This window comes from Equus przewalskii, chromosome 3, assembly GCF_037783145.1.
Source record: "Equus przewalskii isolate Varuska chromosome 3, EquPr2, whole genome shotgun sequence".
Classification (NCBI taxonomy): Eukaryota; Metazoa; Chordata; class Mammalia; order Perissodactyla; family Equidae; genus Equus; species Equus przewalskii.
The window spans coordinates 8,869,424-8,891,286 of NC_091833.1; the positions used below are offsets into that span (position 1 = coordinate 8,869,424).

Here is a 21,863-nt window from a genome sequence, read left to right on the forward strand (position 1 = left end):
CTCGATAGTTTTATAGAAAGGACTCGGACACATGTGCCCATATATCCCTTCAGCTGGGCACTGGAAGGAAAGAAAGAGGTAGAGGTCAGTGTCCACCCTGTTGCAGCAGACAAAATAAAAGGTGCTCTAGGTGCAACGTGGGGACAGGGAGAAGAAATAGGGATGGCAGGCAAAGGTCACATTGTGGGCTGTTCCTCTGCACACGACTTCCTCATGTTGCTGTCTGGCTCCAGCCGAGTGAAGGACATGAGTGCCGGGCTGTGGTTGCACACGGGCTCCGGGAAAGGGCGAACCTAGGACAATTGCACTGGGGCTGGGGCTGGGGAAGACAGCGAGGACTCAGGGTCTGAGTTCCACGAATGTTCGGGGCGGGAATCGCTGCCACCTCCCAAAACTTGAGATGGGGCAGAGGGGGTGAGGGAAGGCTGGGACAACAAGTATGTCAGGCACACAAGCCCCTCCGCACGAATGGGCGCCAGAGGGCGGCCCCCACCCTGCCCACCCGGCTCAGCCGCGCCCGAGGCATCCTTCGCCCGGCCCGGTGCACACAGCCCAGCCGAGGGCGCTGGGGCACCGCTGTCGCCACCAGGCTGGGAGCAAGGGCCGGGGCGGGGCCTTTGCTGCCTCTGGCTGGAAAGGGAGCAGGCGGGCTCCTAGGCTCTACCGCGCCGTCCACCAGCCCAAGTGAATCTTCATCACCAGCTCTGGACCTCAGGATGCCCCTTTCTCAGCCAGGGGACAGTGTCTCTGGGGTTAGAGGAGGGAGTGTTTTGAGTTTGAACTGAAGTGCACTCCTTCAGTTTGTGTGTCTTGTGCTTTCACCCTGACCTGGCGCCTGAATCGCCCTTTAGAGCATTTCCCGTCTTCCCAGCTTCCATGTCAGAGGGGAGGGGCCTGAGGCTCAAGGCTGTCCTGCTCCACCTCACCCAGGTGCTCAGGGGGATTCAGGGTCCCACCCCAGTGCTCTGTGCAGGCCTCTGAGTTGCCTGTGCTGGTTGGAGGCAGGGGACATGGCCTCTGCTGGGCTCAGCCATGAGGCCCTGGGGGGTCAACACAGGAGAGCATTTGGCCATCCTGGCCTGTGGGGAGAGATGATGGGTGAGACTTCCACCTGCCCTGAGTGGGACAGGAGCTCCCCCGTCTGGCCCGTGCCCTGAGCAGAAAGCATGTGTGGACCCACTGCTGTGTCTCCTACGTCAGCCTCACTGTACCCTGACTGGCTTTCCTTCCTGGCAGGTGGCTCCTGCACCTGTGCCGGCTCCTGCAAATGCAAAGAGTGCAGATGCACTTCCTGCAAGAAGAGTGAGTGTGGGCCCTTCTGAGGGTCTGGGGTGGGGCTGAGGCAGAGCAGGGAGCCCAGAGCTCAGCAGGCAGGAGCAGCCAAGGAGCCCTCTTGCTGGCATCCACTTCCCTCAGCAACCGATTCAGGATCAGAGCTGAAAGAGCTATAAAGATGCCTGAGCCCCAGCCTTCCTTCAAGAACGGGGAACCTGAGGCCAGATGGTGCTAGTCCTGGTACTGGTGCTGGGTCTCCTGCCTCACGAGACAGCTTTCTTAATGCTCTCAGGAGTTGAAGCACTATGACCATGACCTAGTCACCATGGCGTGGTTCTCTGACCTGCTGGTGCAGCCGTGTCCTGTGCTGGCAGCCCTGAGCTTCCCTGGGCCTGCTGGGCGCTGCTCTGGCAGGGGTTGGCCCCCTCTCTGACCTTGAGGACTGTCCTCACTTCATTTGATGGTTCTGGGCGGCTGGCCTTCCATTCCCCCAGGGGCCCTTTCACTGCCTCTCTTGGTTTTACTGCCTGTTGTGGACTCAGATGGTGCATGGCAGCCTTTTCCTAGTGGGTAGGACCTTTGCCAAAGGTTCTGCCAATTGTCTCAGGACACAGCATGCCATCCTAACCTCAGGGACCCCTGAGGACCACGAGGTCCCCCGAGGACCACGCTTGCCCACAGGTGCCCTGTGTGAAGAGGGGATTTCAGAAGCCTGTGCCTAGTCCATGGATGTTGGTGTCAGGCATTGTGGTTCACAGACCACCAGACCACTCCTCGGCCATAAGAGGGTGGGGGCTGGGAGTGAAGGAGGGGTTGCCACATCAACTAGCTGTCTCTGCAAACAACTTCTCGGCTCCAGCCAAGCCTGACACATGAGCGCCAGGCGGGGGTTGTACACGGTCTCCGGGACAGGGCTAACCTGAGGACAATGACGCGGGGGCGGGGTGGGGAAGACGCCTAGAGTTCAGGGTCTGAGTTCCAGGAACGCTTGGGGGCGGGATGGCTGCCCCCTTGGGTAAATTGCGAAAGAGGCGGCAGGGAGGCTGGGACATGGTGTGCCGCCCGTCACAGAAGCCCCTGCCCACCACAGAGCATCAAAGCGCCGGCGGCCGCGCGGCGCACCCGGCCCAGCTGCACTCAGGAATCCTGCACCCGGCGCGTTGCGCACAGCCCCGCCGAGGGCACTGAGGCCACGCGCTCGCCAAGGGGCGGGGAGCAAGGACGGGGCGGGGCCTTTGCGCCCGGGCCTCCTGCTCTGCCTATAAAGTGAGCACAGGTGCTCCTGGGCTCCACCACGCCTACAACTAACTCCAGTGCATCGTCGTTGCTAGCTTGGTACCTCCGGCCTCACGTCAGCTTGAAATGGACCCCAACTGCTCCTGCCCCACAGGTAGGGGACGCCGGGCTCTGAGCCTTAGGATGCACCTTTCCCGGGTGCAGGACAGACATCCTGGGGTGGAGGAGGGAGTCTGAGCTGAGGTGGCCTCCTTCAGTTAGCACGTGCAGTGCTTTCACCTGGCCAAGCTCCTGAGAGCATTTCCAGGCTCCTGGGCCTCTGTCTCGAGTTGAGGGTACTGAGGCTCCAGGCTGTGCATCTCGAGGTCAGGGAGCTGCTGCGCTGGGACCCAGTGCTGTGTCCAGGCCTCAGAGCTGCCAGGACTGGGTGGGAGCTGGGGACATTGCCTCTTCGGGGTGCAGGACCTAAGGCCGTGGCCGCAGTCTCTCGGGGTGGCTCTGGAGCCTGGGACCCTCCTTGTGGAGCAACATCAGGGGGGGACCTACCTTTCCCAGCAGAGGAAGAGATGGGGGGCTTCTCTCTATGTGCCCGCAGTGGGACAGCAGCTCCTAGGGCTGGGCTTGACAGAGGAGGGCGCACAGAGGGTTTGGGGACCAACTGCTGTGTCTGCATCAGCTCCTGACTCCCTGCCTGGCTTTCCTTCCTGGCAGGTGGCTCCTGCACCTGTGCCGGCTCCTGCAAATGCAAAGAGTGCAGATGCACCTCCTGCAAGAAGAGTGAGTGTGGGCCCTTCTGGGGGTCTGGGGTGGGGCTGAGGCAGAGCAGGGAGCCCAGAGCTCAGCAGGCAGGAGCAGGCCAATAACTCTTCTTCCCTACACCCCTGCCCTCAGCACCTGAGTCAGAATCAGAGCTCAGGAGCCCTACAGATGGTTGAGTCCCAACCTCTCATTCTGGAATGGGGAAACTGAGCCCAGAGAGGTCACCAAATAGTGTCAAGGATGGAGCCAGACAAGAGCCTAGGTCTCCTATCTCCTGATGCAGCCTTTGGAACCTTCCAGTTTTCTGAGCACTTTATTCCCCTGAACTTGGTGACCACGTGTGGTTTCTCTGACCTGGTGGTGCAGCCCTGTCCTGTCCAGGCAGCCTAGGTTTCCCTGGCCCTCCTGGGCACTACTCTAGCAGGGGTTTGCCCCTCTCTGATCTTGAAGACTTTCCGCACTTCATTTTAGGATTCTTAGGAGTGGGGAGCTGGCCTCCCCCACCGAGCCTCCTGATGCCGAGTTTCTCTCCAGGCATTCTGGCCTATTCAGGACTCAGATGGTGCAGGGCACCCTTTTCCTAGTGGGTAGGACCTTACTCAAAGTTTCTACCAATTGTCTTGGGACAGAGCATGCCATCCTAACCTCAGGGTCCCCCGAGGCCCAGGGCAGAGCTGGTGCCAGGCCTGCTGTTGGGAACGGAGGTTCTGGTAACATCTGCTCTGACTTCTCCCTCTGCCCTCTGTTCCCCAGGCTGCTGCTCCTGCTGCCCCGGGGGCTGTGCCAGGTGTGCCCAGGGCTGCGTCTGCAAAGGGGCATTGGACAAGTGCAGCTGCTGCGCCTGATGTCGGGGAGAGCCTGTTCCCGAAGGAAACAGAGCAACACATACACACACATACACCTACTAACACATACAACCCTACTACTTTAAACATTTCTTGATACAACCCTAACCTTTTACAACCTTCCTGTTTCTACGAAATCTGTGAATTTGAATAAAAGTTGTTGACTCTATTCTGGCTCCTTTTTCCTTTATGTGCCTTGGAAATAAGGGACTTTGTGGCCACCATGGCTGGGATGGGGAATTAGGGTGGGAAACTGCAGAGACCTGGGTTCTGGTCCCAAAGACTAGCCCCTAACAAACCGAGTGCCTGAAGCAAGTTAGGATCCCTCTCTGAGCTTCACTTCCTCGGCGAAAAATGGAAACATCATCCACGTGACAGAAGGGAACGGGCGAGACACAGGTTCCCCTCTATTCTCACTGTAAGTCTTGACGGCACAGAAAGTTCTCAGTGTCTCATTTTCATTGTCTGGGGATCTGCTGCCAAACCTCAGTCCTGGGTGATGTTAGGTCTCCAAAGTACAGTGAGGGCGGACTTCATTCCCCCCCGTGTGACTTCTACTTGGGACTTGCTGGTAAACCACTGAGTTAAAGGACCTGTTTATTTTCTAACAGAGATGTAAACTTTGGTCAAATAAAATGACTTCCTAAGAAAAACTTTAAGAGGACACAATATACAAATCCCACTTTTAAAGTGAACACTTATCATTTCAATAACTGAAGAACAAAGAATAAAACCAGAGATTTAGAAATGCTGCTCAACACCAAATTTATATAATGTTATAAACAAGTGTTACCTCAATAAAACAAAACAAAAAAACGCTGCAACTTATTCACGGAAGGTGTGATTTGAACACTGGAATAATTCACAAACATCCCTGTGTGTGGGCTACGCAGCACACTGTGCATGGCATGGCCCCTGACATCCCCACAGGGAACCCTCCCTCTTCCCTGCCCAGGGCCACTGACGGGACACCTGATCCCCTGAGAGCTCCTGTGGTGGCTCTGAATCTTTGGAAGTCCCTCCTTCCAAATCCAGCCTCGGCTCCTTGAAACCGGCAAAGTGACCAGGGTTGTGGAGGGAACTGCCCAGCCATTTCTCAGCAAGAAGGTACCCAAGAACTGGTTCCAGATGAATCTAGTACTTCCTGTCCACCCCTGCAAGTGGTGGTGGATTTCACAGTTTGGAGGGCGTGGTAGTCTTTACTAGGCAGCGGTGAGGGATTGAGGGATTTGCAACTCATGCCAGCTCATGCCAAGTGTTAGCCCCTCTGGCTCTCTGTGCAGGGAATTACTCTGAGATGTTCAATCAAAGAGAAAGAGGAGTCACACGGGCCAGGAGACAGGACAACTGTGTGTGGGCCATGCTTGCCCACAGGTGCCCTATGTGAAGAGGGGATTGCAGAAGCCAGCCTGTGCCTAGTCCCCGGGTGTTGGTGTCAGGGAGTCGTTATTTACAGCCCTCTAGGCCACTTCCTGGCCGTGAGGGGTGGGTGTGGGGGTCACATCCACCACCTGTCTCTGCACACAACCACCCAGCTCCAATCCAGCCAGAGACATGAGCGCCAGCCTGGGGTTGCACACGGTCTCCGGGACAGGGCTAACCTGAGGACAATGACGCGGGGGCTGGGGCGGGGAAGACACCCAGAGTTCAGGGTCTGAGTTCCAGGAACACTTGGGGGCGGGGTGGCTGCCCCCTAGGGAAAATTGCGAAAGACACGGCAGGGAGGCTGGGACACTATGTGCCTCCCGTCACAGAAGCCCCTGCCAGCCATCGGGCAGCAAACGGCCGGCCGCCGCCCTGTGCACCAGCCCCAGCTGCGCTCGGGCATCCTGCACCCGGCCCAGTGCGCACAGCCCCGCCTAGGGCGCTGGGGCCGCGCGCTCGCCAAGGGGCGGCGAGCAAGGACGGGGCGGGGCCTTTGCGCCCGGGCCTCCTGCTCTGCCTATAAAGTGAGCACAGGCGCTCCTGGGCGCCACCGCGCCTTCCGCTAAGCCCGGTTATTATCTTCGTTACTGTCTTGGGACCTCCGCCCTCACATCAGCTTGAAATGGACCCCAACTGCTCCTGCCCCACAGGTAGGGGACGCCGGGCTCTGAGGCTTAAGATGCACCTTTCCCAGGCGCAGGACACAGCACCCTGGGGTGGAGGAGGGAGTCTGAGCTGAGGTGGCCTCCTTCAGTTAGCACGTGCAGTGCTTTCACCTGGCCAAGCTCCTGAGAGCATTTCCAGGCTCCTGGGCCTCTGTCTCAGAGTTGAGGGTACTGAGGCTCCAGGCTGTGCATCTCGAGGTCAGGGAGCTGCTGCGCTGGGACCCAGTGCTGTGTCCAGGCCTCAGAGCTGCCAGGACTGGGTGGGAGCTGGGGACGTTGCCTCTTCGGGCGGCAGGACCTAAGGCCCTGGCCCCAGTCTCTTGGGCTGGCTCTGGAGCCTGGGAACCTCCTTGTGCAGTAACATCAGGAGAGGACCTACCTTTCCCAGCAGCAGAAGAAAGAAGGGGAGCTTCTCTCTATGTGCCCACAGTGGGACAGCAGCTCTTAGGGCTGTGCTGACAGAGGAGGGCACACGGAGGGTTTGGGGACCGACTGCTGTGTCTGCATCAGCTTCCTGACTCCCTGCCTGGCTTTCCTTCCTGGCAGGTGGCTCCTGCACCTGTGCCGGCTCCTGCAAGTGCAAAGAGTGCAGATGCACCTCCTGCAAGAAGAGTGAGTGTGGGCCCTTCTGGGGGTCTGGGGTGGGGCTGAGGCAGAGCAGGGAGCCCAGAGTCCGGCAAACAGGAACAGGCCCATGACCCCTCTTCCCTACACCCCTGCCCTCAGCACCTGAGTCAGAATTGGAGCTGCAAGAGCCCTGGAGATGGTTGAGCCCCAACCTCTCATTCTAGAATAGGGAAACTGAGCCCTGAGAGGTCACCAAATAGTGTCAAGGATGGAGCCAGACAAGAGCCTTGGTCTCCTGTCTCCTGATGCAGCCTTCAGAACCCTCCAGTTTTCTGAGCACTTTATGCCTCTGAACTTGGGGACCACGTGTGGTTTCTCTGACCTGGTGGTGCAGCCCTGTCCTGTGCAGGCAGCCTAGGTTTCCCTGGCCCTCCTGGGCGCTGCTCTGGCAGGGGTTTGCCCCCTCTCTGATCTTGAGGAGTGCCCTCACTTAATTTTAGGAGTCTTGGAGGTGGGGAGCAGCCCCCCTCACCCCCGATACTGTCAGTGTCTCTCCAGGCATTCTGGCCTATTCTGGACTCGGATGGTGCAGGGCAGCCTTTTCCTAATGGGTAGGACCCAAAGGTTCTACCTATTCTCTCAGGACAGAGCATGCCACCCTAAACTCAGGGTCCCCCAAGGCCGGGGCAGAGCTGGTGCCAGGCCTGCTGTTGGGAAGGGAGGTTCTGGTAACGTCTGCTCTGACTTCTCCCTCTGCCCTCTGTTCCCCAGGCTGCTGCTCCTGCTGCCCCAGGGGCTGTGCCAGGTGTGCCCAGGGCTGCGTCTGCAAAGGGGCATCGGACAAGTGCAGCTGCTGCGCCTGATGTCAGGGAGAGCCTGCTCCCGAAGGAAACAGAGCAACACATACACACACACACGTACACATAATAACACATACAACTCTACAGATTTAAACCTTTTTGATACAATCCTGACTTTACAACCTTCCTGTCTCTATGAAATTTGTGAGTTTGAATAAAAGTCGTTGACTCTGTTGTGGTTTGTTTTTCTTTATGTGTCTTGGAAATACGGGACTTCATGGCCATCATGGGCGGAGTGAGGAATTTGGGTTGTAAAGTGCAGAGACCTGTGTCCTGGACCCAAAGACTAGCCCCTAAGAAACCAAGTGCCTGAAGCAAGTCAAGATCCCTCTCTGAGCTTCGGTTTCTCAGTGAAAAACAGAGGCATCGTCTAGATGACAGAAGGGCAGAGCACAGACAAGCTTCCCCTCTACTCTTACTGTAAGTGTTAACCATAGAAACCTCGCAGTGTCTCATCTTTGGTCTCTGGGGATCCCCTGCCCAACATCAGTCCTGGGTGATGCGAGGCTCCAAAGGACTCGCGGGTGGAATTCTCCTCCCCCTTTGTGGCTTCTACACGGGGCTTGCTTCTAAAACACTGTGTTAAAGCACCTGTGTTTATTTTCTAACACAGATTTAAAGCTTGGTCAAATAAAATGAATTCCTAAGAAAAACTTTAAAAGGACACGATGTACAAAACCCGTTTTTAGATTGAACACACATCATTTCAATAAATATATGAAGAACAAAGAATAAAATCAGATTTAGAAATGCAGCTCAAAAACAAATTTACATAATGTTATAAACGAGTGTTAATAAAACAAAACAAAAAAAGAGCTGGAATTTATTCATGGAAGGTATGCTCTCAATACTAGAATAATGCAGAAACCTCCCTGTGTGTGGACCGTGCACAGCTTGAGTAGCACAGCCTCCGATGTCCCCACAGGGAACCCTCCCCCCTCCCTGCCCAGGGCTACTGATGGGACACCTGCTCCCCTGAGAGCTCCAGTGGTGACTGAATCTTTGGAAGTCCCTCCCTGGGTCGGGCTGAGATCGGCCCCTCCTTCCAAATCCAGCCTGGGCTCCTTGAAATCCACAAAGTGACCAGGGATTTGGAAGGAAGTGGCCAGCCATTTCTCAGCAAGAATGTACCCGAGAACTGGTTCCAGATGAAGTATATCCTGTCCACCCCTGCAGGGGGTGGTGGATTCTGCAGCTTGGAGGGCATGGTGGTCTTTATTAGGCAGGAGGGAGAGGCTGAGAGACTCCTAACTCCCATCAACGGTTAGCCCCCCTGGCTCTCTGTGCAGGGAACTGCTGTTCAATGTTCAACCAAAGAGAAAGACAAGTCACAAGGCCCATAACACTGGACCACACTTGCCCACAGGTGCCCTGTGTGAAGAGGGGATTTCAGAAGCCAGCCTGTGCCTAGCCCCTGGCTGTTGCTGTCAGGAGTACCTGGTTCACAGCCCACCAGTCCACTTCCTGGCCATGCCACCTGGGTAAACCACTTGACTTCTCTGAGCCTCCGTTTCCTCAAATTTAAAGAGGAGACTATGTGTCAAGGTGAGGAATTAAAGGAGACAGCATCCTGGCTCCTCGCTAGGGCTTCGGAGACGGGGTCCATTAGATCCTTCTGTTCACAGGGACTTTCCTGGAGATGGAATTCTGTTGACTCCTGACAGTGTCTTAGGGAAAGGCTCATTGGTTTGGAAGCATGACTCTGGTTGGAGGTTAAAGCTGGGATTCAAAATTTAATGACCTTGTGGCAGGGGGAGTGTGGATGACCTAGAATAAGCCCCCAGGGACAAGACGCTGCCATGGCATTTGGACAGACGCAAAAGCCTTTCCACCCTTCAGGTCTTACGGCTTTCACACAACCCAGTGACTGAGACAGCAAACAGGAAGAGGCTGGAGTGATTGTGCCATCTTCCAGAGAGGGTAAGCAACCTGCCCAAGGTCACCCAGCTGGAAAATAACAGGATGAAGGAAGCTATGCTACAGCTGACCTCACCCCTGGCCACAGCAGGCAGATCACGATGTCACTGGATGCTACATGGTGCCTATCCTGGTCCACAGCTGGAAGGACCCTTGGAGATGGACTCCCTTTGCCCTTGGTTGAGAGATGGGAACCTGAAGCCCAGAGAGGTCACAGAGCTCTGCACGGGGATCCCACTGCCAGCTCAATGCCCTTCCTAACGCTGCCTCTGGGCCAGGTGCTCAGTGTGCTCGTCTTTCCTGTGGAGTCGTGAGGAGGAGGGGAGCGCGTGATGCTGCAGTCTGCCTGCATGAGGGCCAACCCCACTTGTGTCACTTAGAGCCCCGAGACGGAACCTCTCTGTGGCCCATTCTCCTTCCCAGTAAAAGGGAAAAAATAGGGGAAAGCATATGTCTTAGAGGATGAAATGAGTCAGGACAAGTCAAGGACTTAGGAAGGTACCTGGCACGTGGTGAGCGGCTGTGACATCAGGTATTACTGCATTATTATTGTGCACAGCATAGGGGTATTTACTTACCTCCAGAAAAATCAGCCAAGGCTGGGGGCCTCCCGTGTGTCCTGTGTTGTCCTCATCAACCTCATGAGGATGTGACCTGGGGATCAGAGAGAGTCTCCACTCTTCTCACAGCACTGTGACGGGCACAAGGGGCACAGAGCCGTGAGGAAACTCTCTGTGCCTTCTCAGACACCAAGAGAAACCTCCATTTCTTTTTTTTGTTATTTAAAGATTGGTACCTGAGCTAACAACTGTTGCCAATCTTTCTTCTTTCTTTTTTTCTGCTTTTCCTTCCCAAATCCCCCCAGTACATAGTTGTATATTTTACTTGTGGGTCCTTCTTGTTGTGGCATGTGGTACACCCCTCAACATGGCCTGATGAGTGGTGCCACATCCGCGCCCAGGATTTGAACTGGTAAAACCCTGGGCTGCTGAAGTGGGGTGCACAAACTTAGCCACTCGGCCACCGGGCCGGCCCCCTCCATTTCTTCTATCACCTAGCCATATTTTATTTAACATTGTCCTTTGAAATGATTTCTATTTTCTTTCACGTACTTGTATGAAAAGTCTTTCTCTCTACTGAAAGTGAGATCCGTCTTATTCCAGACATAGAAGATCACCGGAGAATCATACACATTTCACTGAGGGGTCCCTTTCTTGCTGCCCACGGTGGGGCTGGCAGCTGGCTCTTAAAGGTCCAGCAGGAGAGAGTGCTGTAGACAGACCCAGACCAAAGGCTGCTTGTCATGGACCTTCTCTTTCCCCTGGGATGCTGAGTGGATCAGTTCGCAGCTGTGTGTCTTTGGGCGTGTCACTTAGATTCCCTGTGCTGCGTTGTCCTAGGGTAAAAACGGCTCATGCATAAAAGGGTTTTTCTTTCCGGTTGTTGTGAGTGTGCAAATCACAAGTGATGGAAACACGGCCTGGCACACGCTAAATGCCCTGGAGCTCTTAGGGATGGTGGATGGGAAACAATCCCTTTTCTTGCTGTGTTATCGGAGTTGTCTCTCACTTACCACGACCCCTCCTTTGGGGGGGTCCCACGCTTTGGGTACCGTCTGGAGTGGGGAGTACTGGCAGGCTATGGGGAGCACTGGATAGTTTTATAGAAAGGACTTGGACACATGTGCCCATATATCCCCTCAGGTGGGGCCAGGAAGGAAGGAAGGACGCCGAGGTCTGTGTCCATCCTGTTGTAGTGGACTAGAGAAAAGGGGCTCTAGGTCCGAAGTGGGGACAGGCAGAAGAAAGGGGTGGTGGGAGGAAAAGGTCACATTGTAGGCTGTTCCTCTGCACACGACTTCCTCGTGTTCCTCTCTTGCTCCAGCCAAGTCAAGGACGAGAGTGCTGAGCTGGGTTGCACACGGACTCCAGAAAAGGGCGAACTTGAGGACAATCGCGGTGGAGCTGGGGCAGAAGGCGAGGACTCAGTGTCTGAGGTCTAGGAACGTTCAGGGGCAGGAATCTCTGCCACCTCCGAAAAATTGGGAAGGGGTGTAGGGAAGGCTGAGACACGAGCCCCTCCGCGCGACCAGGTGCCAGGGCGCGGCCCCGCGATGCGCACCCGGCCCACGTGCGCTCGCGGCATCCTGCGCCCGGCCCGGTGCGCACAGCCCAGCCGAGGGCGCTGAGGCCGCGCTGTCGCCACCTGGCGGGGAGCAAGGACGGGGCGGGGCCTTTGCGCCCGGGCCGCCGCCTCTGGCTGGAAAGGGAGCAGGCGGGCTTCTAGGCTGTACCACGCCTTCCAGGAGCCCAAGGGAATCTTTGTCACTAGCTCTGGGCCTTAGGATGCCCCTTTCTCAGCCAGGGGACAATGTCCCTAAGGTTAGAGGAGAGAGTGATTTGAGTTTGAACTGAAGTGCACTCCTTCAGTTTGTGTGTCTTCTGCTTTCACTCTGACCTGGCGCGTGAATCGCCCTTTAGAGCATTTCTTGTCTTCCTAGCAGCTTCCATGTCAGAGGGGAGAGGCCTGAGGCTCAAGGCTGTCCTGCTCCACCTCACCCAGGTGCTCAGGGGGCTTCAGGGCCCCGCCCCACTGCTCTGTCCAGGTCTCTGTGGTGGGAAGGAAGCGCCTGTGTCTGTGCTGGTTGGAGGCAGGGGACATGGCCTCTGCTGGGCTCAGCCATGAGGCCCTCTGGGGTCAACACAGGAGAGCATCTGGCTGTCCTGGCCTGTGGGGAGAGGCCGTGGGTGACTTCCACCTGCCCTGAGTGGGACAGGAGCTCCCCCGTGTGGCCCCGGCCCTGAGCAGGAAGCATGTGTGGACCCACTGCTGTGTCTGCTGCATCAGCTCCTGACTCCCTGCCTGGCTTTCCTTCCTGGGCAGGTGGCTCCTGCACCTGCGCTGGCTCCTGCAAATGCAAAGAGTGCAGATGCACCTCCTTCTGGGGGTCTGGGGTGGGGCTGAGGCAGAGACAGAACCCAGAGCTCAGCAGGCAGGAGCAGCCAAGGAGCCCTATTGCTGGCATCCACTTCCCTCAGCAACTGATTCAGGTCAGACCTGTAAGAGCCATAAGGTGGTTGAGCCCCAGCCTCCCTTCAAGAACGGGGAGCCTGAGGCTCGATGGTGCTAGTCCTGGTACTGGAGCTCGGTCTCCTGCCTCACGAGACAGCTTTTTTAATGTTGTCAGGGGCTGAAGCACTATGACCGTGACCTAGTGACCATGGTGTGGTTTCTCTGACCTGCTGGTGCAGCCCTGTCCTGTCCATGCAGCCCCGAGCTTCCCTGGGCCTGCTGGGCGCTGCTCTGGCAGGGGTTTGCCCCCTCTCTGATCTTGAGGAGTGCCCTCACTTCATTTGCTGGTTCTGGGGATGCTGCTTTTCCTTTGTCCCGGGGGCCCTGTCACTGCCTTTCCAGGCTTTATGCCTGTTCTGGACTCAGATGGTGCAGGCCACCCTTTTCCTACTGGGTAGGGCCTTCCAAAGCTTCTACTCATTGTTTGGGACGGAGCACGCCATCCTAACCTCAGGGTCCCCCGAGGCAGGGGGCAGAGCTGGTGCCACACCTGCTGTTGGGAAGGGAGGTTCTGGTAACATCTGCCCTGACTTCTCCCTCTGCCCTCTGTTCCCCAGGCTGCTGCTCCTGCTGCCCCAGGGGCTGTGCCAGGTGTGCCCAGGGCTGCGTCTGCAAGGGGACATCGGACAAGTGCAGCTGCTGTGCCTGATGTCGGGGAGAGCCTGATCCCGATGGAAACGGAGCAACACATACACACACACATACATGTAGTAATACATACTAACCTGTGTTTTAAAAGATTTTTTGATACACCCTTGTTTGTTTTTCAATGTTCCTGTGTCTATGAATATGTGAATTCTAGTAAAAGCTGTTGACACTGTTCTGGCTCTGTTTTCCTCTGCGTGTCTTGGAAATAAGGGACTTTGTGGCCACCACAGCTGGGATTGGGAATGGAACGGGAAGGGCTGAGACTTGGGTTCTGGTCCCAAAGACTAGTCTCTTATTAGCAAACCTAGGGCCTGAAGCAGTCAGGATTCCTCTTGGAGCTTCAGTTTCTGAGCTAAGAAGGAAAGCATTGTCCACATGACTCAAGGGTGGACATGACACAGGGTGGACACAGGTTCCCCTCTATCCTCAGTGTAAGTGTGGACGGCATAGAAACTTCTCAGTGTCTCGTTTTCGTTCCCTGGGGATCCCCTGCCCAACCTGAGTCCTGGGTGATGTGAGGCTCCAAAGGACTCGGGGGGGTGGAATTCCACTCCCCACTGTGTGCCTTCCACACGGGGCTTGTTTCTGCAACACTGTGTTAAATGACTTGTTTTTGTTTTCTATCACAGATTCAAACTTTGGTAAAATAAAACGAATTACTAAGAAAAACTTTAAATGACAGAATATACAAAGCTCACTTTTAGATCAACACATATAATTTCTATAATAGGATGAAGAATTAGAAATGTAGAGATTTAAAAACACTGTACATTGGGTCATAGAATGCGTGCACTGAGCGCTGGACGCAACTCACAAACACCCCTGTGTGTGGACCACACACGCCTTGAGTGGCACGGGCCCCCGACATCCCCACAGGGAACCATCGCTCTTCCCTGCCCAGGGCCACTGAAGGGACTCCTGCTCCCCTGAGAGCTCCTGTGGTGGCTTTGAATCTTAGGAAGTCCCTCCCTGGGTCAGGCTGAGATCGGCCCCTCCTTCCAAATCCAGCCTCGACTCCTTGAAACCCGCAAAGTGACCAGGGTTGCGGAGGGAACTGCCCAGACATTTCTCAGAAAGAATGTACCAGAGCACTGGTTGCAGGTGAAGTGCTTCCTGTCCGCCCCTGCAGGGGGGCTGGATTCCACAGTTTTGAGGGTGTGGCGGTCTTTATTAGGTAGGAGTGAGGGGCTGAGGGATTTGCAACTCATGCCAAGCGTTAGTCCCTCTGGCTCTCTGTGCAGGGAATTGCTCTGAGATGTTCAGTCAAACAGAAAGACAAGTCAGGTCCCAGGAGTCAGGACCACGCTTGTCCACAGGTGCCCTGTGTGAAGAGGGGATTTCAGAAGCCAGCCTGTGCCTATTCATGGGTGTTGGCGTCAGACAGTCGTTATCTACAGCCCACTAGGCCACTTCCTGGCCATGAGGGGGTGGGTGTGGGGGTCACATCCACCACCTGTCTCTGCACACAACCACCCAGCTCCAATCCAGCCAGAAACATGAACGCCAGGCTGGGGTTGCACACGGTCTCCGGGACAGGGCTAACCTGAGGACAATGACGCGGGGGCGGGGTGGGGAAGACGCCTAGAGTTCAGGGTCTGAGTTCCAGGAACACTTGGGGGCGGCGTGGCTGCCCCCTTGGGTAAATTGCGAAAGAGGCGGCAGGGAGGCTGGGACACGATGTGCCGCCCGTCACAGAAGCCCCTGCCCGCCACGGGGCACCAAGGGCCGGCGGCCGCACGGCGCACCCGGCCCGACAGCGCTCGGGAATCCTGCACCCGGCCCGGTGCGCACAGCCCCTCCGAGCGCGCTGGGGCCGCGCCCTCGCCAAGGGGCGGGGAGCAAGGACGGGGCGGGGCCTTTGCGCCCGGGCCTCCTGCTCTGCCTATAACGGGAGCACAGGCGCTCCTGGGCTCCACCGCGCCTTCGACTAACTCCAGCGCATCGTCGTTGCTAGCTTGGGACCTCCGGCCTCACGTCAGCTGAAATGGACCCCAACTGCTCCTGCCCCACAGGTAGGGGACGCCGGGCTCTGAGCCTTAGGATGCGCCTTTCCTGGGTGCAGGACAGAGCATCCTGGGGTGGAGAAGGGAGTCTGAGCTGAGGTGGCCTCCTTCAGTTAGCACGTCTTGTGCTTTCACATGGCCAAGCTCCTGAGAGCATTTCCAGGCTCCTGGGCCTCTGTCTCAGAGTGGAGGATCCTGAGGCTCAATGCTGTTCATCTCGAGGTCAGGCAGCTGCTGGACTGGGACTCAGTGCTGTGTCCGGGCCTCAGAGCTGGCAGGACTGGGTGGGAGCTGGGGACATTGCCTCTTCGGGGTGCAGGAGCTAAGGCCCTGGCCCCAGTCTCTCTGGCTGGCTGTGGAGCCTGGGAACCTCCTTGTGGAGCAACATCGGGTGTGGGGGAACCTACTTTCCCAGCAGCGGAAGAGAGAAGGGGGGCTTCTCTCTATGTGCTCCCAGTGGGACAGGAGCTCCCAGTGCTCGCCTGACAGAGGAGGGTGCACGGAGTGTTTTGGGACCCACTGCTGTGTCTGCATCACCCTCACTGCTCCCTGCCTGGCTTTCCTTCCTGGCAGGTGGCTCCTGCACCTGTGCCGGCTCCTGCAAATGCAAAGAGTGCAGATGCACCTCCTGCAAGAAGAGTGAGTGTGGGCCCTTCTTGGGGGTCTGGGCCCTTCTGGTGGTCTGGGAGTGGGGCTGAGGCAGAGGAGGGAGTCCAGAGTTAGGCAAACAGGAGCAGGCCCATGACCCCTCTTCCCTACACCCCTGCCCTCAGCACCTAAGTCAGAATCGGAGCTGCAAGAGCCCTACAGATGGTTGGGTCCCAACCTCTCATTCTAGAATGGGGAAACTGAACCCAGAGAAGTCACCAAATAGTCTCAAGGATGGGACAGACAAGAGCCTTGGTCTCCTGTCTCCTGATGCAGCCTTCGGAACCCTCCAGTGTTCTGAGCACTTTATTGACATGACCTAGTGACCGTGGTGTGGTTCTCTGACCTGCTGGTGCAGCCCTGTCCTGTCCAGGCAGCCCCGAGCTTCCCTGGCCTGCTGTGTGCTGCTCATGCTCGGGTTTGCCCCCTCCTTGTTTTGAGGACTAGACTCACTTCATTTGATGATCTGTGAGTCTGGCTTTCCTTTGCCCCTGGGGGCCCTGTCACTGCCCCTCCAGGCTTTCTGCCCTGTCCTGGTCTCAGATAGGGTCTCAGTGCTGGTACTAGGCCTGCTGCTGGGAAGGGAGGTTCTGGTAACGTTGCTCTGACTTCCTGCTCTGCCCTCTGTTCCCCAGGCTGCTGCCCCTGCTGCCCCGTGGGCTGTGCCAGGTGTGCCCAGGGCTGCATCTGCAAAGGGGCATCAGACAAGTGCAGCTGTTGTGCCTGATGTCGTGGAGAGCCTGCTCCCGATGGAAACAGAGCAAGATGTACAAACCTGCCTTTTTTATTTTTTTCATACACCCCTGACTTGATTGCTACATTCCTTTTTCTATGAAATGTTTGAGTGGCAATAAACTCATTGAGACACCTCTGGTTCTGGTTGCCTCATGGTGTGTTGGGAACATGAGACTTGGTTCTAGTCGGACTGTAGGGGAACCTGCACAGGGAGACATCGGGGCAGTGGGTTTGGAAGTTGGGATGGGGTGCGAGGCTTCCTGCCATCTGGCTTGACCCTGGCTCCCCTTTGCGAGCTGTGGCAGTTTCCTCTGCCACCTTCTGTAGCATTAACTTGTCCCTCCCCTTTTTGTGTATCTGTCCTTGCCTGTATTCACTCCATAGCCACCTATGGTGCATCTACTGTATACACAGGCATTGGGTTTTCAGTGGTGACGTAGCGTGGAGCTTACTGACTGCTGGGGAGAGACAGAATATTACCAAGTAGAAGAAACAAAATGGCTCACATTGCTGTTGGGGTGAGTGGGAGCGAAGAGACCTTGCCCTGGGATCTGAGAGCTGCAGTCCTGTCCGAGGGGACAGTTGAGCAAAGGCCCTGCGGTGGGGAAGAGCTCGGTGTGTTTAGGAAGTAGAAAGTAGACCAGTGTGTCTGGGACAGTGTGTGAGGGGAGTCGTCCAAGTTGGCTTTGGAGAGGGGAGAGCAGAGACCGTGTGGCTCCATCATCTGAGTGACTCCCAACCTGGGGGCACAGCTGCATCACTTGGAGAGGTCGAAAGAGTGCCAGGCCACCATCCCACTTCCTCTTCGCAGCCCCAAGTTTGCTTTCTTAGGTCTAAGATGGGCCGGGCAACTTGTATTTTTAACAAGTACCTAAGGTGGCAGCCCAGTGACGCGGTCACACAGAATCATTTAGCGAAGCGAGATGAGCCCCTGCCAAGAAATGTTTCCACCACAGTGGGTGTTTGAAGCCGACTTCCCCAACATGTGGCTGCCTGTTCTGGCCGGAGGTACCCAGTTCCTGTCTGTCTGTGGGAGGGATGGGCAGGCCCCGCCATGCAGGGTGTGGCCAGTGTCTTCGCAAAGAGCAAATGAGGCCAAGAGGGCGGAGCAAGACTCCTTGGGGGCTCACGCTGTGGAAACCGCACCCCGATGTGGGGGGCTGCTGTCCCAGCGACTGTGTCCTGGTGGGAGAGTCTGGCACGGTCCTTGCGGGGTGTGGGCAGGAGCATGACATGGCACTGCCCTGTTTGGTCTGAAGGCCTGGAACCAAGGTCACAAATGTGCCCAGGTGTTGCTCTTTCACAACTTCTGCTTTGGGGCATCACAGCTGGCAAACCTCTCCAGGAAAGGGTTCCAAATGTTTTCACCGGCCCTGCCAAACACAATCATCCAACTTCCAGCTTTTTATTTTCCAAGTTGTGTGTGAAGTGGCATCCTTGCTCTGTTCCCGAGCCCCATCTCCCAGTGGGGGTTGGGGGGCGGGGCATGGCCATTTATAATAGTTTTTAAAATACATTTGTTATGGCTGCACCAGAATGCCTTGTTTAATTCCAGAAGTTGATACCTGTTGAATTGGTAAAGCTGTGAAACCTTGGTTCTGGAGCCAGACTGCCTGGCTGGAAGCAGAGCTCCACCACTTAGGCAAGCTGTGTGGCCCGTCTGTACCTCATGCATCCCATCTGTAAAGTGGGGGCAATAATAGCGCCGACCCCATAGGGATGTGGTGTGAGCACGTCCCTGGCTCATAAGTGCTCAGTGACTGCGACTTCCCTCCCTCTGGGCCAGGCACAGTGTCTGACAATCAGTAGGTGATCCATAAATGCTCTCTACTTGACTCAATGAGCACTTATTGGACCCTTACTGTGTGCAAATCATTGTGCTGGGCACAGAGAGGGCAGATAATAGATAAATAAGGTCCAGTCGAATCCCTGTTGGATTCAGGGAGCATTTATTTTTCACTTTGAGATGCAGCTGCTGAGCCGGGGCAGAGAGCAACGTGGAGTCTGAACACGTGTGAACGTCTGAGCTGGGGCAGCTGGCGTGGTGTCACACCCCTGCCCCATGCATTGAATGAGACAAACCAATCAGATCCTCTCTCCTGAGAAGTGTGAATTCACAGTGCAGATGGCTGGAACAAGGGGAACTGGAACTCGTCCTGTCGCTGGAACCACGTCACGGGAACAGTGAGGAGTTCACCCTCTGGTTGTCACAAGGACGAAGAGACCAAGCTACTATCTGTTTTCTGTGAGAACTGCTGTGCATCTCAATCTCCTAGGGACCCAGAGAGGCTGAACACCTGCTGAGAAGAGTCCCAATGACACCTCGCCCCCCTTTGAATTCTGAAAGCAATCCCTGTGTCAGTTAGGGCTCCTTGAGTGAAAGCCACAGAAAAAGACTCTCGCTAAATTAGACAAAAAAAAAATTCATTGGAAGGGTATTGCAGACCTATGGAATTGACTGGAAGGATAGAGAACTAGGCTCAGAAAATGGGCAGGAGCTGTGGGGAGCCAGGCGAGCGGTCACGGCCCAGGAGCAGCCTGGCTGGGCTGCTGCAGGTGACACAGCGATCACCACTGCTTCTGCTGTCCCCAAACACCCCCATCACTGCCATCTGCCACAGCTCCTGCAAACGAGTCCTAGACTGACCACTGAGCTCTTCACCTCTTGCCCAAAGGAAGTCCAGCTGGCTGGGGTTGTGGAGAAGGAGTGTCTGGCTACCTTCAGATTCCTGGGTGGGAGGCAAGACCCTGCATACCACCCTAAGGGGTTCTCCGGTGCCTGTAGGTTACTGGTGGGAAACCGGTGAGTCATGCGGCAGAGTTCAACCAAGGGATTTTTTAATACAGGAGTTGGAAGGATTAAGAAAAATGAACAAGAGATGTGAAGACTCCCAGGCTTGCAGCAGCGGAGCCCTTACCAGCCTAGGCCTGAAGGGCAAGAGGAAGGGGCTGGCACTGGACCCCAGAGAGGGCAGCTGCAGCTGTAGAAAAGGATACCCCAACAGGAGCTGCGACCTTCCGGTTGACACTCAACCTTGCAAGAACGGAGCCTCCAGAACACATTCTGTGACCTCCTATCCTCTCGCTCCCAACTCCTGCCAGTGCTCCCATTGGCGGAACCCAAGCAGATGCTGTTGAGTCCCATAAAGCTCCACCCATTCCCTGGCCCACTGAGGGGGGTGGAGAGTGGGTCTGGAAAATACCCAGCATACCCCGCAAATAGAGTATGCCCTCCTAATAAGGCCAGGTGTGTCTCTTCCCTGCACCCTGGAATTCAGCTGGACCCTGAACTCAGCTCACAGGGTTGGAGGGAGGGAGGAGGCCAGGAATGACAATGGGAGCCCATGTTGGAGAGGAGGCGTTTGAGGTCTCTCAGAACACCCCATCTGCAGGTGTGCTTAAGCAAGTCCGCTCAGGGCCCCTCGGGGAGAGGGGGCGTGGGGAGAGAAGAAACTGAATCTCTCTCTCTCTCCACACACACACACACACACACACACGTGTGCCCATGGACGCTCGCCTGGCCCCACCCATGGCATCACAATACCCACTGAGCCACCCTTTCAGAGCCATCCCTGAGGCCGCTCCTGGCTGGCTGAAGGCCCACACCCACCTCCCGCCCAGGGGTAAAGCCGTGAATTCAGCAAGGCTTCCCCCCCACCACCACCCCATCCGCCCACAGCCCACCGCCAGGCCCCGCTCCTTCTTGGCCCCTTCCCTCCTCCGTGGCCGCCTTTCTCCCTTGCTCTCAGACTCTTCTATTTAGCAGGGAGGGGGAGGGAGGGGTATGTTGTCAAGGTTGGTTGGGTTTCTCCTCAAGGTCAGCAGTAGGAGCTCTCATGGCGCAGAGATCCCTCCTCTGGGCCTCTGCCTCTGCCTAGACAGACTGGGTGATTCTCGAGCTCTCAAGGGAGGAGGCTAAGGCAAGGCCAGGGAGCTGGTGTTGTCATCGAGGCTTGGGCGATATGCAGGACCCTGTGGTCTAACCCCAGGTTGCCTTGCAAAGCAAGGGTGGGGTCTGGGCCCCATCGCCGACCACCCCGGCCTGCCTGATTCATCCTCGCCGTCACTAGGAGTCGGGGACCACCATATGCAGACCTCCTGAACTCTGCTCTGTCGCCAAGACTCCTCCCCCCGCACCCTCACAGCAAAGCTGAGCCAGACCCTCCAGCAGCAGTTCAGCAATCCTGGGTCACCCCAGCCAGGAGGATGTGCCAGCTTCACGAGCTCCTTCAGAGACATGGCAACACTTCACCCAGAGAAGTGACTCCCTGGAGGCCGATTCGGGCACTGATCAAGTTCAGCTCTCTCACGTCCACCCCAACTTCCTTTGGGGAACTCCCTCTGCCCCAACTGTGTGGAGCCTCTGAGGGAGGGGAGATCCGGGGGTCCAGCTAAAAAAGCCAGCAGTCCAGACCCTGACTCTCCAGGAAGCCTCAGTCAATCAGATGTTCCCCTCTGGAACTCAGATGTGGCCTAGAATAAGTTCCAAGGACGTTCATCACAGGCACGAGCCCCAACCAGGATTCTTTGGGCTCCAAGACCAGGCCTGTGGATCCTGTGTCCCAACCCAACAGCGTTTCCTGGCTCCTGCCTCGTTCTAAGCCCTGTCTCACAGCCCCCCACCTTCTATCCTTCTAGCAAATGACCCTCACTTTAATTCTGTCGTTTATACCCAAGGAGTCTGGAGGAGATGTTGGTGGGCAAGGGGGCTTCCTTGGTGGCACCACAGGACCACCCACTGAGCCCAAGATTGGCCTCACCAGACCCCCGGGGCCTGAGACCCTGAGGGCAGAAGGGGACAGGGACGGGTGCCTGGATCTCCCCGGCCGCCCTGGGCCACGTTCCTTCTTGCCTGGGCCTGTGTGACATGCCCATGGGTGAGGTCGTCTGTGGGCAGGGAGGTGCTTCCTGCCCTCGGGGCCTGTCATTCTCAGGCCTGGGAAACTGACTTTCCTGCCAGGGATTCCAAGTTTGTGCTAGTCGAATGGGGCTCCTCGTAGCCCTGCGGGGCACAAGGTGCTGGGTCCCTGGTACAGATGAAAAAGCCGAGGCAAAATCTCCAAAGGCAAGCTCCCCTGGGGGAAAATGGCCAAAGAGAGCACGTGTGCAGGGCCCTTGGCACCCCGACTCTCCTTACGGCACGCCCCAATCCTAATCCCCAATCCTAAAGGAGGGAACAGTATAAGAAAAGGTTTGGAGATGAGAAAA

General features: G+C 56.4%; 3 protein-coding genes across 3 annotated transcripts; all 3 read left to right on the forward strand.

The window, feature by feature from the left end:
* Nucleotides 1-2,218: 2,218 nt before the first annotated feature.
* Nucleotides 2,219-4,284, forward strand: LOC103556081 (metallothionein-1A-like). The gene is made up of 3 exons (XM_070611905.1): nt 2,219-2,665; nt 3,223-3,288; nt 4,024-4,284. The coding sequence occupies exons 1-3, from the start codon at nt 2,638-2,640 to the stop codon at nt 4,113-4,115; spliced, it is 186 nt and encodes a 61-aa protein (XP_070468006.1). The 5' UTR covers nt 2,219-2,637; the 3' UTR covers nt 4,116-4,284.
* Nucleotides 4,285-5,829: 1,545 nt separating this feature from the next.
* On the forward strand, nt 5,830-7,806 carry LOC139082184 (metallothionein-1A-like). Its single transcript, XM_070611906.1, has 3 exons — nt 5,830-6,190; nt 6,752-6,817; nt 7,544-7,806. The coding sequence occupies exons 1-3, from the start codon at nt 6,163-6,165 to the stop codon at nt 7,633-7,635; spliced, it is 186 nt and encodes a 61-aa protein (XP_070468007.1). The 5' UTR covers nt 5,830-6,162; the 3' UTR covers nt 7,636-7,806.
* Nucleotides 7,807-15,124: 7,318 nt separating this feature from the next.
* On the forward strand, nt 15,125-16,793 carry LOC103556080 (metallothionein-1A-like). Its single transcript, XM_008527993.2, has 3 exons — nt 15,125-15,281; nt 15,846-15,911; nt 16,556-16,793. Exons 1-3 carry the CDS (start codon nt 15,254-15,256, stop codon nt 16,645-16,647), a joined length of 186 nt encoding a protein of 61 aa, XP_008526215.1. The 5' UTR covers nt 15,125-15,253; the 3' UTR covers nt 16,648-16,793.
* The last annotated feature ends 5,070 nt before the right edge of the window (nt 16,794-21,863 follow it).

Coding starts and splice junctions, on each gene's coding strand:
- LOC103556081 (XM_070611905.1), top strand. CDS start 2,638: ATGGACCCCAACTGCTCCTGCCCCACAG. Junction 2,666..3,222: donor CAACTGCTCCTGCCCCACAG/GTAGGGGACGCC, acceptor CCTTCCTGGCAG/GTGGCTCCTGCACCTGTGCC. Junction 3,289..4,023: donor ATGCACCTCCTGCAAGAAGA/GTGAGTGTGGGC, acceptor TCTGTTCCCCAG/GCTGCTGCTCCTGCTGCCCC.
- LOC139082184 (XM_070611906.1), top strand. CDS start 6,163: ATGGACCCCAACTGCTCCTGCCCCACAG. Junction 6,191..6,751: donor CAACTGCTCCTGCCCCACAG/GTAGGGGACGCC, acceptor CCTTCCTGGCAG/GTGGCTCCTGCACCTGTGCC. Junction 6,818..7,543: donor ATGCACCTCCTGCAAGAAGA/GTGAGTGTGGGC, acceptor TCTGTTCCCCAG/GCTGCTGCTCCTGCTGCCCC.
- LOC103556080 (XM_008527993.2), top strand. CDS start 15,254: ATGGACCCCAACTGCTCCTGCCCCACAG. Junction 15,282..15,845: donor CAACTGCTCCTGCCCCACAG/GTAGGGGACGCC, acceptor CCTTCCTGGCAG/GTGGCTCCTGCACCTGTGCC. Junction 15,912..16,555: donor ATGCACCTCCTGCAAGAAGA/GTGAGTGTGGGC, acceptor TCTGTTCCCCAG/GCTGCTGCCCCTGCTGCCCC.